Here is a 15,147-nt window from a genome sequence, read left to right as displayed (position 1 = left end):
TGATAAAAGAATATGGCGTGTGAATTTTGTTAAGGTCGTTTATTGTGTTCCAGGAAAAAGGGAAACACCGGGGGAAACACAGTAATATTGCAGGTTATTCCATTTAAAATCCATAATACCCTTGTAGAAGACAACCCCCCCCGTGGAGTTGTATGAATTTCAAATGGAATGAACATATTAGCAGCTCCATATTTAAAACCTGCCTAAAAGGGCGTTTACAATTCAAATGGAGCTACCTAATGAGTTCATTTCATTTGAAATTCATACTCCCCCAAGGGAAGATATTTCCTAAATCTTCCAAAATCTTCCACAGGGGTAGTGTGGGTTTCAAAAGGAACTAAATAGCCCAATAATATAGGGGGCTATCATTTTCGTCGGAAGGGGTCCCAAATTTTCCAAAAGTCGGCTCAATAAAATTGCAACCCCCTCCCCCCCATTTCGGCAACACAAGTTTTATGACCCCCCTACCACCACCACCACCCTAAACAGGCAAAAATTGTATTAAAATCAGTTTTTTTGAATAAAATAAACACACTACACTGAAAAAAATAAAGGTGTCATTTTACACCACTAGAGGTGTCGCATATGGGTCCCCACATGAGCATGCTATGGTGTCATTTTGACAACTATGTGGTGTAATCTTGACACCTTAAGAGTGTCATTTTGACAATTATGTGGTGTAATCTTGACACCTTAATGGTGTCATGATTGACACCTTTAGGGTGTCAATTTAAATTGACACCATTGGGGTCTCGTCTCAGGACCCATTTTGAAAGGTGTCAAAATGACGCTTTCCAAGGGTTGAGAGACCAAGTAAAAGTGTCACGTTGGTTGATATGTGAAATCACACATTGTCAGGTATACTGTAGGGTTGTAGATACCACACTCAACTGTATGATGCTGAAAAAATCAGACAAGAACAGAGTGATTAGACAATAACAGACTGCATGCTACTGTTGCTACATGGACCGTCGTGACTCAAGAGTCGTATGCCTACATGAACATTACATGTAGAATAAGCTTACTGGGCATAGGCCTACGTGCAATTGATGGGGACTAAAAGTATACTATAACGCCGTAGTTTACACGTTTTCATGAATTTATACGAATACTGTATAATCTATAATATCCATATTTGTCATTGTACCTTTTTTATTATACCAAAAACATGAAATTAATGATAATACTCACATTTTAGACGGAACTCTCGATTTCACACGACCACTTCGCTGCGCAGACGATCAGTGCTATAAAATCAAAATACGCATGCGCACAGCACGGCAAGCTCAAATTAACACTCAAAGGTGTCAAGCTTGTTGACACTGAAGAAGAGTATGTAGTAGAAGCACACTCCCTTGGGGTGTAGTGACATACTCCCTTGGAGTGTAATTGACATGTTCTACTACTGGAGCAATTCGGAGTGTTAAATGACACCCTTGAATACACTGCTGGCGTGTCAATTAACAACACACTGGTGTCAATGCATTTTGGTACTATTATCAAAACACTTTAAAGGTGTCAAATAACACCTCCAATCTTATGCGGTACTCAATTTCAGCATTTCATGGTGTCATTTTCAGTAGCTAAGTGTGTCAAGAAAAAATATACACGTGAAAAGTGTCATTTTACACCCCTATATTTTTTCAGTGTAGGCCTATCTGTGGTCATCTTGTAACACCCTAAATTTTGGTCATCAAAAATAGTATGATCCCCTACTACTCATGCTCCCTCAAATTAAGGATAATTTGCATCACATTTAAGCCCAATGGGACCCAATTTAACATTTGACCTCATTTGAGCATCACTGACCTTTACGGTTTCATACTCCCAAAGTGTCAAGAATTATTTTCCGCAAGTTTCAGCCCAGTTGATATAACTTCAAATTTGACCTAACCTTTGCCCTCAGATGACCTTTGCGGTTTTATACTCTTCAAGAGTCAGGGATCATTTCCCCTAGTTACAGCCCAACCAGAGTAGCTTTAAATCTGACCTGACCTTTAACCTCGGAAGACCTTTGCGGTTTCATAAGCCCCAAGTGTCAGGGATCATTTCACCCAAGTTACAGCCCAATCGGAGCAACTTTAAATTTGACCTGACCTTTGACCTCAGATGACCTTTGCGGTTTCATACTTTCCAAGTTCAGGGGATTGTTTTGCCCGAGTTACAGCCCTATAAGAGTAATTTTAACATTTGACCTTTGGATGACCGCGGATGAATATTTCATGATCCCCTCATATCAACGGTTATTTGATCTAAGTTTTACCCCAATATGACATATTTCAAAATTTACCACCGGGCACAAATATTCACCATTATTGCACCATCAGTAGAAACCTGACTACAGTCTGTACCACGGAAGTCTATTGAATAACATTTAACATCGATGGTCTGTACACATAGAAGTACAAACCAAATCTGTGGCATCGGAGGTCGATGCTTTGAATCGCACGCACTGCGTGTTAAAAACGCGACGCGTAAAGTGCGTGGTGCGCTCGGCAAGTACAAATCACACACATCGATATTATAGACTTCGGTGATCACACATCAGTTGGCGCGTCAAAGAAGCATTTACACACGCATAGCCTTATGCTGGTTTCATACTACCCCACGCGCATTGCAGACAAACGGACACAATAAAGGCTTGTCATTGGTTGCAACCGGCAAGCGGCAGGGAAGTATGCTGGAGGCTTTAGTGTGTATGTATCAAAGATGTTTTATTCCGACCTCTGTGGTATGTATTGATTTTCATAATTGCTTCATGGGAAAGCGTGATTTCCTGTGTATCAAAATGATTGGTACCGAAGACTTCTCATTTTTTGCCGATTTTTTTTTACTATTTTTTGTGCCAATTTGGGGTTAATTGTTTAAATATTTGTAATTATAGTAGTTTTATCTTCTTTAAGAATTTTAGATCATAAAGATAGCGCATTCTATTCAGAAGTTACATGATTCTAAAGGAAAGTAGGTGTTTTTACACTTTTCGACGTAACGCTGGATCAGTAGCGCACCATTTTCAAAGCTCTATTTTACTGCAAATAGCCTACCGTTTGAGGATGATATATGTTGAAAATCATGGAAATGTTTAATATTTTCCTTGCCTATTTCTTCATTCATAATATATATAATAAATTTTCAAAATGGTGGCGGCAGCCATTTTGGATTTTGGCCTCTAGCGAAAAATGGCGGGATTTTCGCGAGGGACATGGTGGCTATTTTTTTTCTAAATGGTCCATAAAAGTCGAATCAATCGTCAAACCTTACTAGCCAGAGAGTGGTCACCAAATTGAAGTTTTTGACTTAACTAATGGACTTATTTTTTTTATCACAGAAACAGATAAAGGAGAATCAAGACTCCTCGCCAAATGTTTAGGTAATCTTATGTATTTTGTCGGAAAAGGGCTCGAAATGAATGCAAGATGTACATAAAGAACAGTGTTATTGTGTGAATACTTTTCATATTTATTCAAAAAATAATAAAATAAATTATGAGACATTTTCTGTAGAACTATTTAACTTGCGCACTTAATTTGATTTGAGCCTCACAACACATAAACTACAACACGCTAGGGTGACACGATCCCTTTGTAGGGTTGCTTTGAAATAAAATGTCTAATTTACACGAAAGTCTAAAGCATTTTTAGGTATATCAAATCATATTACAAGAGTTTCTGTTATCTTTTTTCAGACATATGTTCTTATTTATAAATGCGCACTTATAATAAACCTACCTTAAAATGACACCATTTGACTGAAATTGCGAATCTTCATTGTTCAATGAGTTATTCAACATTTTTGATCTTGTAGCATCATACGCAACAGCAAAGTTCACGTCGAATTTGAAAAGCGATTTGATTCACTTGAAAGGAGCTGTATGCCAACATTTTTTTGTTTATTATTTTAGCGCCATCATCATTATGCCGCTCATGAACAGGAAAATCAGCATATTGGCGAAATGAGATTGAGATTGAGAGGAAAACTAAAAAGGGTAAAAAAATCAGTAGTACCAACATGACGTTTCCGTGGCAATAAAGAGTCCGAATTCTCAATTTTAAGTTCGATGAATTTTACTCAGGGTGATCATTATATTTGGTGAATGATTAAAATCGTCATATTTGTCATAAACCCTCATAATTAATGTGTCTATCATTCATTTCAGTAAGCATTGTTTTCACATCTTTGGCGTTCATTTCTAACTTGTTCAGCTTTGCAAATATTTCATCAAGTTCAGTTTGATATTCTTCGGGAGTTTCTTTCAGCAATGGTTTTAAAAATTCTTTTGTAGTTCTTAGTAAATTAAATTTGGCGTTGAATCCGTCACATCTTGAATGTGTACATAGTACTTCTGTAAGAAAACAATGAGAACAAGGACAGATTCAGTAATAGAATAACAGAGAAAATATAAAAAGGTGAACATTATACAAAGTCTTCGCTTTATCATGTTTATCAGATTCACACACTAAGATCAAACTGTGTGTATCTGTCTAATGATGTTTGATACACAAACATGGTAAAAATAATACCAAAAAAATGCGCCAGTTTCAGAGCGGAGTCAGCATCCTGTTTGGCCAATGCGCCAATGACACCAGTTCAGCTTAAAGCCATATTATAACATTTTCATACAAAATAGATTATCATTTCTTTGCCATAAAATGTTAGTTTTTACTGTCAGATATACCCCCTTTTATTTTTGAGCAGAACAACCACGGCAAAGCAAAGAAAATTGGAATTTACTACCAGTGCATATGTCGCCAACACGTACCACTCCTTCGGTCATGCTATGGTACGACCCTTTGTTGTGTAGATCACTGTCCCACACGCCGTGTATGTAGTACGTGTGTGTTACATCGTGTATGCGTTCGACTAATAATTCCATCGTAATAATAAGACGCCGGTTCTGGTGTTTTATACAAAACCTCGGATTTTGACAAAATTACAGCACCTAGAGTCTTGATTTTTGCAGGGTATATTGGTTTAATAAAGTACAATAATTATAATCGTGTAAAAAAGGAATTTTTAAAAAGTCAGTGATGGCGTCCTCCTCAGCAAATGTTATAATATGGCTTTAAATCGACACTGAAATAGTCAATTCCTATACTTGTTATTCATACCATGAACAATATCAATGCACTTATTTGTTGTAACCGGGATCTTCGTGATCCACACCCTCATCCCTTGCACCTTCCCCCAATTTACTCCAAAAATGTTAAGATATTTATACCAATACCATCAGAAACCTGGGCCTACATCATAATTATGTGCCTAAGCTTTCATGTCATTCGGGCTGTAGAAAGCAGGAACATACAATACATTAGCCTGTGATAAACACAACGCAAAATGAAACTCCGCGCTTACATAACCCGTCATAAATCTAAACCTGCTAATGTTATGACAATTATATTCACACGGTCGTGTGCAACATCTTGTTAGCTCCAATTTAACAGAGGCCCTGCATGCTTTTATCGATTGGCTCCAAAGAAAGTTTGTTATGCGTGTGAGACGAACTATCGCGGTAGATTGCAACCATGCTTATGTTGAATGCATTTAAGTAGTCCGCCATATTTACGGTATGATACGTCATATGCACAACCTCTATACCAAAAGTATCAAAATGTCAAATTAAATGTCCGAATCAACGGACATTCTTTCGTAGATATATGAAGAGCTTATATCTAAACCGTGTTTAAGTCCACAACCACATGTTTCTCATTTACTTGTATGATACAATCACAACTACCTTGACAAGTTTGACATTAGCAACAATGAGTTGTACCACCAATAAGCCATTATTTACCATAATAACAATGCTGCATTATGCAGAATATTGTTCTCCTCATTTGGGAACCAAAGGCCTCACACAGTATTGTTACTGTGCATATATCCACTGGTTGCTTTGTAATGGTGCATCCAACTGAAATTATAATACCTATAGCATCACAACCCATTGCAATATCGGTCAGGTAAATCAGAAACATGTGTTTGTGGACTTAACACGGTTTGGAAATAAGCTCTTCATAATTGAGCCATACCTAATGAGCATGATAAAAGCACAAAATATCCCTTTAAGATTATAATCAACCATCCAATTATTCATAGGTGTGTAGTCAGTCTACTCTGAAGTACAAAGTACAGACGCGGACGCACACATTGTGCCGACTTTGAAGGAACGCATACCCGCAGCAGAGACGCAGCACTGCGAACTGTTTACGCGCTGTATACGCGCGCGTTGTCACTTTGTACTTCAGAGTCTGTAGTTTGGTGTTTCAGAACTTAATTTCTAAAAGTCAATACTGAATAGATATTATTGTTTGTGCCAAATCCATTGTTGCATGACACTAAATTGCAGCAACCTTTGTGGTTTTTGACTCTCTCCAAAGAAAAAAATGGATTTTTTTTAAGAACATGTATAGTATTAATCTGTTATTCCACTTACTTATTCTATTACTTTTAGGAATGATACAATCTTCCTGTGTTTCACATTGTGGTTCGTCAGCTGACAAGTCATCTAGATCACTATACTTGATCTTATTATCACTAGTCAAGATAAACTGACTGTGTTTATAGTCCCATATGGCCAGAGATCCGAGAGGAGAATTCTCCAAGTAGTCCAGTAAATCAGCTAATGCTATGCTAGCCTGAAATTTAAAAACCCCATAAAACACTATAGACCACTTGACATTTGACGTCATTGTCCCGCAGAATGCGAGCGACGGCAATTTCCATTGTTCTTTGCCCTGCAGTGTGCGTACGCATCGTAGTTTCGTCAGGGAACGTGCATTTTAAATCGCCCACCACATTTTATGCAGTACAAGAAAGCCATTGAACAGTGTAGCGGTACGTTCAAGAATATCGATAGACCAGTCCTCGCCTTTGTTGATAAACAATGATGTCAAGTTGTCTATAAAGAGTTTCTAAGAGATTCTACTGTGTGAAAACAGATAAAATACAGTTGAGTAGTTGTCAAAAGTCAAATACTTTTTCAGATCAAATTCTAACTAAATTCATTGGTTCCTGGTCGGGTTGCACAAGACGGTTGCACGGTGACTTTCAGACGCGTATTAACCAACTGGATGTAATTACTGTTGTAATAATTGCTTTGATGGTGGAACTGGATGCTGGGGTAGGAGTGGGGCCAAGCCCGTAATCATGGTAATGGTATTTTAAGTTGTGTGACAGACAACAGGCCCGAACTGATTCCCTGCTCTTTACGAAATTGTCTGCAACTTTTACATGCCCAGATATCTGGTACACGGGATGTATTTATGTAAAGATACACTTAACATTTACCTGTAGTTTATGTTGCCAGCTCATGTCAGAAATTCGATGTAACGAAGCCTTGGATCCAAACTCAACTACAGAAATTACACCATGGTCTCTCTCACGGGAATATAACGGGTCGCTTTGTATACAATAACCGATTAACTGCAGAAAGACAAAACACCATCGGTAATTTAAAAAAAAACCTTTGAACATTTAACCAAAAATACGTCACTTCGATGGGCAAATCGTTATGATTGAAGACCGAATTAAAAAGACTAGTTTCCGTCTGACGTCAGGGCAACGGCGCGGTGTGATTGGTTACTGATCTGCGCAGTACGGCATTTTTGGTCTGGTTGACAGGACGTCAGACGCAAACTAGTCTTTGAATTCGGTCTTCAATTATAGGTCTTTACTCGAAGTGTGTATCGAGTGCAAAGGAATAGCCGAAAAGGTGAATTTGCCGTTTCGGTAAATCCCATGAGCATTTATGGGTAGACCAGTGATGTCATCACGCCGATGAGCACATCGTTACTACGCACTTTCAAGTCTATGAAATACCCACTAACGATGTTCGCTAAATGATTTGCACATCGGCGTGACGTCAAATGACGACATCTCAGCTAAAATTCGATCAAATGACTTGACATTTTGGCGGCTCCTTAAAACCCTGCTTATACTTTTTTTAAATATTAACTATTTAGACTAAACAATATTATTATGGCAGTATACCCAGTATACGATAAAATACCGTAAACGTTCGTCCAATGGCGCTATGGGCTCCCTTGAAATAACTGGAATTTTAGACACAAACTAAAAGTGCCCTCCCATAAAAATCCCACAAGCAAATAAGAGCACATTCTTGTTGGGATTTTGAGAGGAGGGAGCTCTCTATTTTTACATGATTTTTACCCCCAAGGCAAAGGAGCCCAGGGCGCCATTAGGCGACAGTTTACGGTATTGGACATGCCTATCCTCTATCACATGATAGATGAGAGTAACTTTCTTGTCGGTGTTTATGAAAATAATTATACCTTTTGAGGGAAATATTAGCATACACAATATTTTACCGCCATATGAAAATAGCACACCCTTGTTAAAATAATCAGCACGTCCACAACGACATAGATGATCTGGTCTGATAGATGACACCTGAAATCATGCGACTGTCCAATCCGACTTTTTAGATTATATGCTAGACCACTCCTACTATTAATTACCACGTTGTATCAGATTTTGAGAATATACAGCCACTGATTAACTAATTAATCTTAATCACAAAAATTACAGTTTTCATAGACGTCATAAATATAAATATGATACACCCAATTTAATGCAAGCGCTAAAAGTGAGCAGACCGAAATACAAAAGGACAAGTTTGCGACAATAGTTATTCAAATATAGAAAGTTACGAGCCAGGTATGCATGTACCAACTTGATGCAAGACAAGACAAAGACAAAATTAGTCTAGATAAACTAATGCAGTATGTAAACCATGGAGGTGTTCACTGCAACTGCACCAGTAAATATCCAACACCACAGGGATGGTAGACAAAAGTTTACAAAATCACAACCGCTGTATTAAATTACAACCGTTGGTTGTAATTTTTTAACTTTTTTTACGATCCATGTGGTTTTGGATTTTACTAATGTAGTGTCTGTGTACACCTCCATGGTTTACTCTACGATAATTTATGGTTTTATCTAATTTTGTTCTTGTCTTGGTATGCCTAGCCTAGCTGGCTCGAATCTTTCTATTTTTATAATTCTCTCATATCATCCTTTGATCCTTGGTGTTTGTGTATTTCGTCCATTGGAGACATCATTAGGCCTACCTACTTTGTAGTCCGGGGGGGTCACTCCCATCGTGGCCTGTACACCATCCGCGATAATGAAAACGCGTAAAAAGGGTAGTTTTTCGTGGGTAGGCACGATACGCGCGTAACGCGTTTAGGGTGTCAAATGAAACATGAAATATTGGAAGAAAGGGTAGCAAAATTGCAATTTCTAATGCGCGGAAATGAAATTTAGGGTATGAAATTTGAGGCAAGGAATAAAATCCCTGTTTAGGGTGTGAAAACACCTGTTTAGGGTATCGTTTTAGCCATGGGTTAAATCCTTGTTTAGGGTGCATTTCAAAAGTTGATTATCGCGGATGGTGTACAGGCCACAATGGGAGTGACCCCCAGGCTTTGTAGTCAAATATAGTTTTAAGTTCCATTTAGCCATATCAAAGATTGAAAATATCCTTCCGACATCTCTACCAACTTTATCAGATATATTACAATCTCAAAATAGAATCGTCTCAATTAACTTAATTAAGTGAGATTTGCAGAATTAACAACGCCCAAACGAGACAAAAGTCCATTTTGTCCAAACAAAGTCTAAACAAAAGTCCACATACTGCCAGCACCGATATAAATTCTGAACACACCTTAATTAACATGCATTTGACGGTGTGCAAAGTTTCGATCTACAGTATATATACAGCCTGTCTCTGAAAAATTGTGCAAGTGAAAAGCGCCCTCTTTGGCAACTAGAAAATACCGCTGTGACATGATGCTTACATCAGCGTCACGGGCGTAGTTTTAGCTCTCATACGCCGTTTGTTCTGTTCAATTTGCTTGTTTTAATCTCGAGATATGTTTAGTTAACAACGAAAGGGTAAAATCACAATTGTGCCACTTTTACTAGGGAAGAGGGCTGTACATGTAAAGCAATGATAGCATCAAGTTTATCGAGAGTTCCTTCGTGATGTCAAAAGAATGCATCAAACAACAATACAAGACTGTTTTTACTATTTTATCATGATACAGATATAATGATTCTATTTTTCCAACTTAAAACAGATTAAAATATAAATAAATATTTCACATTCTGCTGTAAAATTAGGCCTAAATACTAGTATACATATGGTCGAATCCAACGAAAAGTGTACACGGCATGTTCAGGGCCATAACTTAAAAGTATTAATCAATTGGCATTCGTTTTTGTATTGTGTTTATTCGCCTTGATCATACGCTTCGCGCCATATATAATAAGACCCCATTCTGTGAAAAACTTAGACACAGAGACCCCAAAACATGCTATTTTTACCAATTTTTTCAAAATATTTCTTAAGGTATTTTAAAAACATCTAAATCAGTTATGAAAAGAAGTCATTGGATTGAATCTAAATTGATTTTCTGAAAGGTGTGTATTCAAAGATTGCCTGTTCAATTTTTCACATATTTGTACATAATTATGAATTTTTTGTGATAATTTTTTGAGTGGTATTTTTTTACATTACCTACGAATACAATTTTTCATAGCACTAGATATATCTTTAAAAAATGGAAATCACTGATAAATGCGCAATCGATACAAGCTTTGATATGTCCAATACTGAAATGCATTGCATTCGGACATCTTTATTATTGTGTTTAGCTGCCAGAAATTCTAAATGGCACAAAGGTAGGTTTGGTAAAAAATATGCATTACCTCCGAATACATGTTAAAAGCCGTGTCATTTCCACAAAGTGAGAGAATAGTAAACAATACTAGTTAAGCAATAGGTGCAGGGTAATACACTCTTTATTTCTACCAAGTTTCAATAGCCTGCGTTTAAATATTTCTGAGATGTCAACAAAAAGCAAGTATTCGTAGGTAAATTTCGGTAACCGAATGTTACCTACGAATACAATTTGACATCATGACAGTATTGCGAAACACCGCCATTCATGCCAATGCCCATATTGGTACATAACGAAGGCTTGTGTGTTTGCTATCAAATCATATGTCAATGAAAGTTGCGAATTCACATACATGCCCACCACGCAAAAGTGAATACGGCTTAATTGTTGAAAAATATGTACTGAAATAGACGACGGTCTGCTCATTTGAAAGAAAAATCAGATTCAAAGAAGATTAGAAGGGATAAATACTTGGATTTGTCAACTGTCATGTGTGCTTCATTTTAAATGTTTACCGACCTTCTGGTTTCTGAGTAATTTGTGTCCAAATTGATTTATTCGAAGGTAACTTTTGACGTTTTCGCTAAGGTTACCTACGAATACCATGGAAAAAACGACTGTTCTCATTGTTTCATGATCTAGACAACACAGTGATGGACCCTGGTATAAAGCTAATTGTAGTTGCCCTCAAACGAAAGGCCACAAGACGTAACTGACTCCAAGATGGACTTCACAAGTCTGCAATAACGGTTTTAAGCGATTTGTGTGCAATTAAGCAAATTAAAGTCACTTTAGTGGCTTTGTTTCTTACTTCAATCCTCTTTCAACCGCTGTGAACCGACATTATTAATACATGATAGGGTCTAAAGTATCAATAAACGCACATAAAGAAAATAATACATTCAAAGTACTTTATAAAATGAAGTTTTGATTGCGATATCCACCAAAAGTCTAATTCTTACCTACAAATACTGAAATGTTACTTACGAATACAGCATAATACATGACATGTGTAATGAAGTGTCCCTACCAATGGAAATTAATTGTCAAAAACTTTAAGCGGTACCCCAGGACACTATTATTACCCATATACGGATTCATTCAACAATTATTTATTATGTATAATTGCTGATTAACTACTTGTATATCAAAATGAAGTGGTCAAAATCTTGCTAAAAGCATCAAAAATTTTTGATCTAAGGTAATAGCATTTATTCATTTGGACGTACCATCTGAAAGAGATCTAAAACTACCATTTTATTAATTCATTACCATAATAGCAAAATTTAAACCTCTAAACTCAATATAGATATTGTTAAATCGCTCATGTTACCTACGAATACCCGGGTTTCTTCACCTTTTCATTGTATAAAGCGTTAGGTGTATGCGTATAATTCCTAATATTCTTGAAAACATATATCCTACTCGTTCTTATACAATGTGTAAATTGATTCATACTCATTTGATAAATAAAATACAGAAACTGACCTAAACTTCGTTTTCAAAAATAAACTAGCATAAATTGACTAAGATCATATTGATCGCATTATAAAAATAAAAACAAATATTTTCTGGCTGAGCTAGCATTTTCCTGACACCCTGTGGTATACATTACACGAAAAAAGCGTTAATGGGAATATTCCATTTGTTTTAGGTTGATTAGTATTGCGATAGTGAAAGCATCCTAGTGGTATTCGTAGGTAACATTGGGTTTTGATATCACATTTACTATCACACGTCCTGGATTTATTTTTCAAGATTAGTAATGGCACTTTTGGTTCCTATAAGGCCAATATGTCACCAATCAATGGGCAAAAGGAAAAAATTGTGGAGACATTTTTATTTCGGACTTTTATTTTTGGCCCGTGGACACTTTTGGTTGGATTCGACCATATGCATGTCAATGATTTTACCATGGTAAATACTGTTCTCGTTGTCACTCAAGACATGTCAAAAGACAAACAAATATTGCACACTTATGGGTTAATATTGTTATATTACTTGTTGGGATAGAAATTAGACAAAACAATGCACGCGCACTGATGTTAATGAGTCTAATGCACGAGCCCCGATGCGGGTGTGCATTAGACGCATCAACGTCAGCTATCATTGAATTACATGTACAGCCCTCTTCCCTAGTAAAAGTGGCACAATTGTTTTTTTACCCTTTCGCTGTTAACTAAACCTATCTCGATATTAAAACAAGCAAATTGAACAGAACAAACGGTATTTGAGAGCTAAGACTGCGCCCTTGACATTGATGTAAGCATCGCGTAACAACGGTTTTCTGTAATTGCCAAAGAGGGTGCTTTTCACTTGCACAATTTTTTTTGAGACAGGCTGTACTTTGTCCAATCCAGAGATTAGCACCATTAAAATCTGACAGATCACCTTTACCAGACGTGTTATCCATTTCAGCTGCTTCGTATCAGACAGTGTTAACAAATTAATTAATTAATTTTTCTTAATGGTAATGACCTCGTATGATATAGGAAAGCTAGACATACCGGTAGTTAATAAATTGATTATAAACTTGGACAATTGTTTTTGGGTCTTTTACTAATGAACTTGAAGGTTCACTTTCCTTATTTAAACTTTTATTCCCAGTTGCAGGACTTATTTTTTCTCGTTAATTTTCATTCACTATTTTGACCAATCTTTTTAATCGTTAACTCGTACAATGACCAATGGCATTTCACCAATGAGGTAGCCCGCTTTTCCAAACACAACAAAAAGGGCGCAATCTCATTGGCCCGGCTCATTGGCTAGAAACCAATCGCTCGTATGCAATGACCAATGTCTGAATGTTTACATCCGTAAAACCTGTTGTGGTTGTATCATTGTAGACAAGTTGTATGTCTTCAACAAGTTAACACCGCTTAAAAGACACTGTAAAAATAACTGATAACACTAAATAAACACTTATTTTTTTTATATATTTTACACGTTTATAGAATGATTTGTGACAAAAATATAAACATTCCAACACGTTTATATCACCGATATAAACATGTTAAAGTGTTACTTATCCATTAATAAATCCTTCTATAAACGTGTTATAGTGTTAATCGTATGCAAATTGGGGATCTTGAAGGAAGAAGTTTTGTTTGTTTGTTTGTGTATATGTTTGTTAGTTAATGGTTGGTCTGAAAGGGACACACGCTTGGGTTCATGGAAAATACCGTCGTTGGGCAGGAAAAACTTCCAGCCTGTTTCTACTGAGCAAGCGGTTGCGGGTTAATTCGAGTGAATTCGGGGTGATGCGAGGGGATACGCGGTAACGGCCCCAGCAGAAACAGTACGGGTGAAGGTGATTGCGCGGTGATGCGAGTGAATCCGTCAACCACCTTTTGAGGTGGTTAATAGTGGGGAATACGAGGTAACGTTTGCAGTGGAAACAGATCGGGTGACGATTTGCGAGTGATACCGGAAGTCTCGTAAGCGAAATGTCATACCAGATCGAATATTTCGCGTGGAGTGTGTGGTTCATTCTCACGATCTGACACCGATAATATATTTTAAATTTCGTCTTGCTATAGGGCCTAATTGCTATAATTTCTACTTGACCGTGGTAGCTCCTAAATCATGTCTGAAAAGGAAATGGGGTCTGATACAGCGTCCATTATTTGGTCGAACGATATGCCTATGGTTGCGTTTGTCTAATTTTATCAGTGGCAAGACATGGTCGTGAGGAAGGTTTTATATAGATGGGAAGACTAGACGCAATGCTGATGCAGCAACTGCAAAAATCCCTAAAGAACAACATGAAATATCTCAGCGAGTGACATGAATCTGACCCTAAGGTCACAAAAAGTTTTTTGAGACTTCCGCCTTCCCTCGTATTAACGTGCGTAGAGAATCGTTACCCTGCATTTTCAGCCCAGTAGAAACGACCCGGTGAATGCGAGAGGATTGAAATGCGGGTGAAGGTGAATTCGCGGTAATGCGAGGTGCTCAGTATAAACACGCTGTAAAGACAAAACTGCCGATAGGTTACAAAGGAGGTTTTACTTTAAACATGTTCAGGGGTCAATGACACATACATTGACATAGGAGGTTTTTCCCGCCCAACGACGACATGGTTCAGACCTATGCAGAACGAAATAATGAGAACATCATTATTTTTCCTGACATGTCAATACCAGGGGATACTAACCTTAGCTATGTTGGGATGTTCAAGCTGCTGAAACAACGCTATTTCCTTCATCATCTTATAGTTCGCATACACATAACATTCTTCTCGATCACGAAACATTTTCCTCCTCAAACATGCCTTGATATCAGGTACTTTAGGGGACACCATCTTGACAGCTATACGCATATTCCTGTAGACGCTGACATAGACGTCCTTGGTGGTTCCTCGCCCGACGCGACGGACAAGTTGTAAACTAGCTATTTCCTCACAACCTAGTCGGGGATTAAAGTCAGGAGGCACATCAGG

The 15,147-nt window shown here is 37.4% G+C and overlaps 1 protein-coding gene across 4 annotated transcripts in view; it reads right to left on the bottom strand.

The window, feature by feature from the left end:
- Nucleotides 1-3,408: 3,408 nt before the first annotated feature.
- The window catches only part of LOC140145990 (extracellular tyrosine-protein kinase PKDCC-like), a 28,655-nt gene continuing 16,916 nt past the window's right edge, over nt 3,409-15,147 (bottom strand). For all 4 annotated transcript variants that reach the window (XM_072167723.1, XM_072167724.1, XM_072167726.1 and 1 more), the window contains exons 4-7: nt 14,863-15,113; nt 7,285-7,419; nt 6,431-6,632; nt 3,409-4,342 (exon numbers count right to left, since the gene is read on the bottom strand). In XM_072167723.1, the coding sequence (XP_072023824.1) occupies nt 4,116-4,342; nt 6,431-6,632; nt 7,285-7,419; nt 14,863-15,113 (815 nt within the window). In that variant the 3' untranslated portion in view covers nt 3,409-4,115. The remainder of the gene's footprint in view (nt 4,343-6,430; nt 6,633-7,284; nt 7,420-14,862; nt 15,114-15,147) is intronic.

The sequence above is a fragment of the Amphiura filiformis genome, chromosome 2 (assembly GCF_039555335.1).
Source record: "Amphiura filiformis chromosome 2, Afil_fr2py, whole genome shotgun sequence".
Taxonomy (NCBI): Eukaryota; Metazoa; Echinodermata; class Ophiuroidea; order Amphilepidida; family Amphiuridae; genus Amphiura; species Amphiura filiformis.
This window is presented reverse-complemented; position numbering and strand designations above follow the sequence as displayed.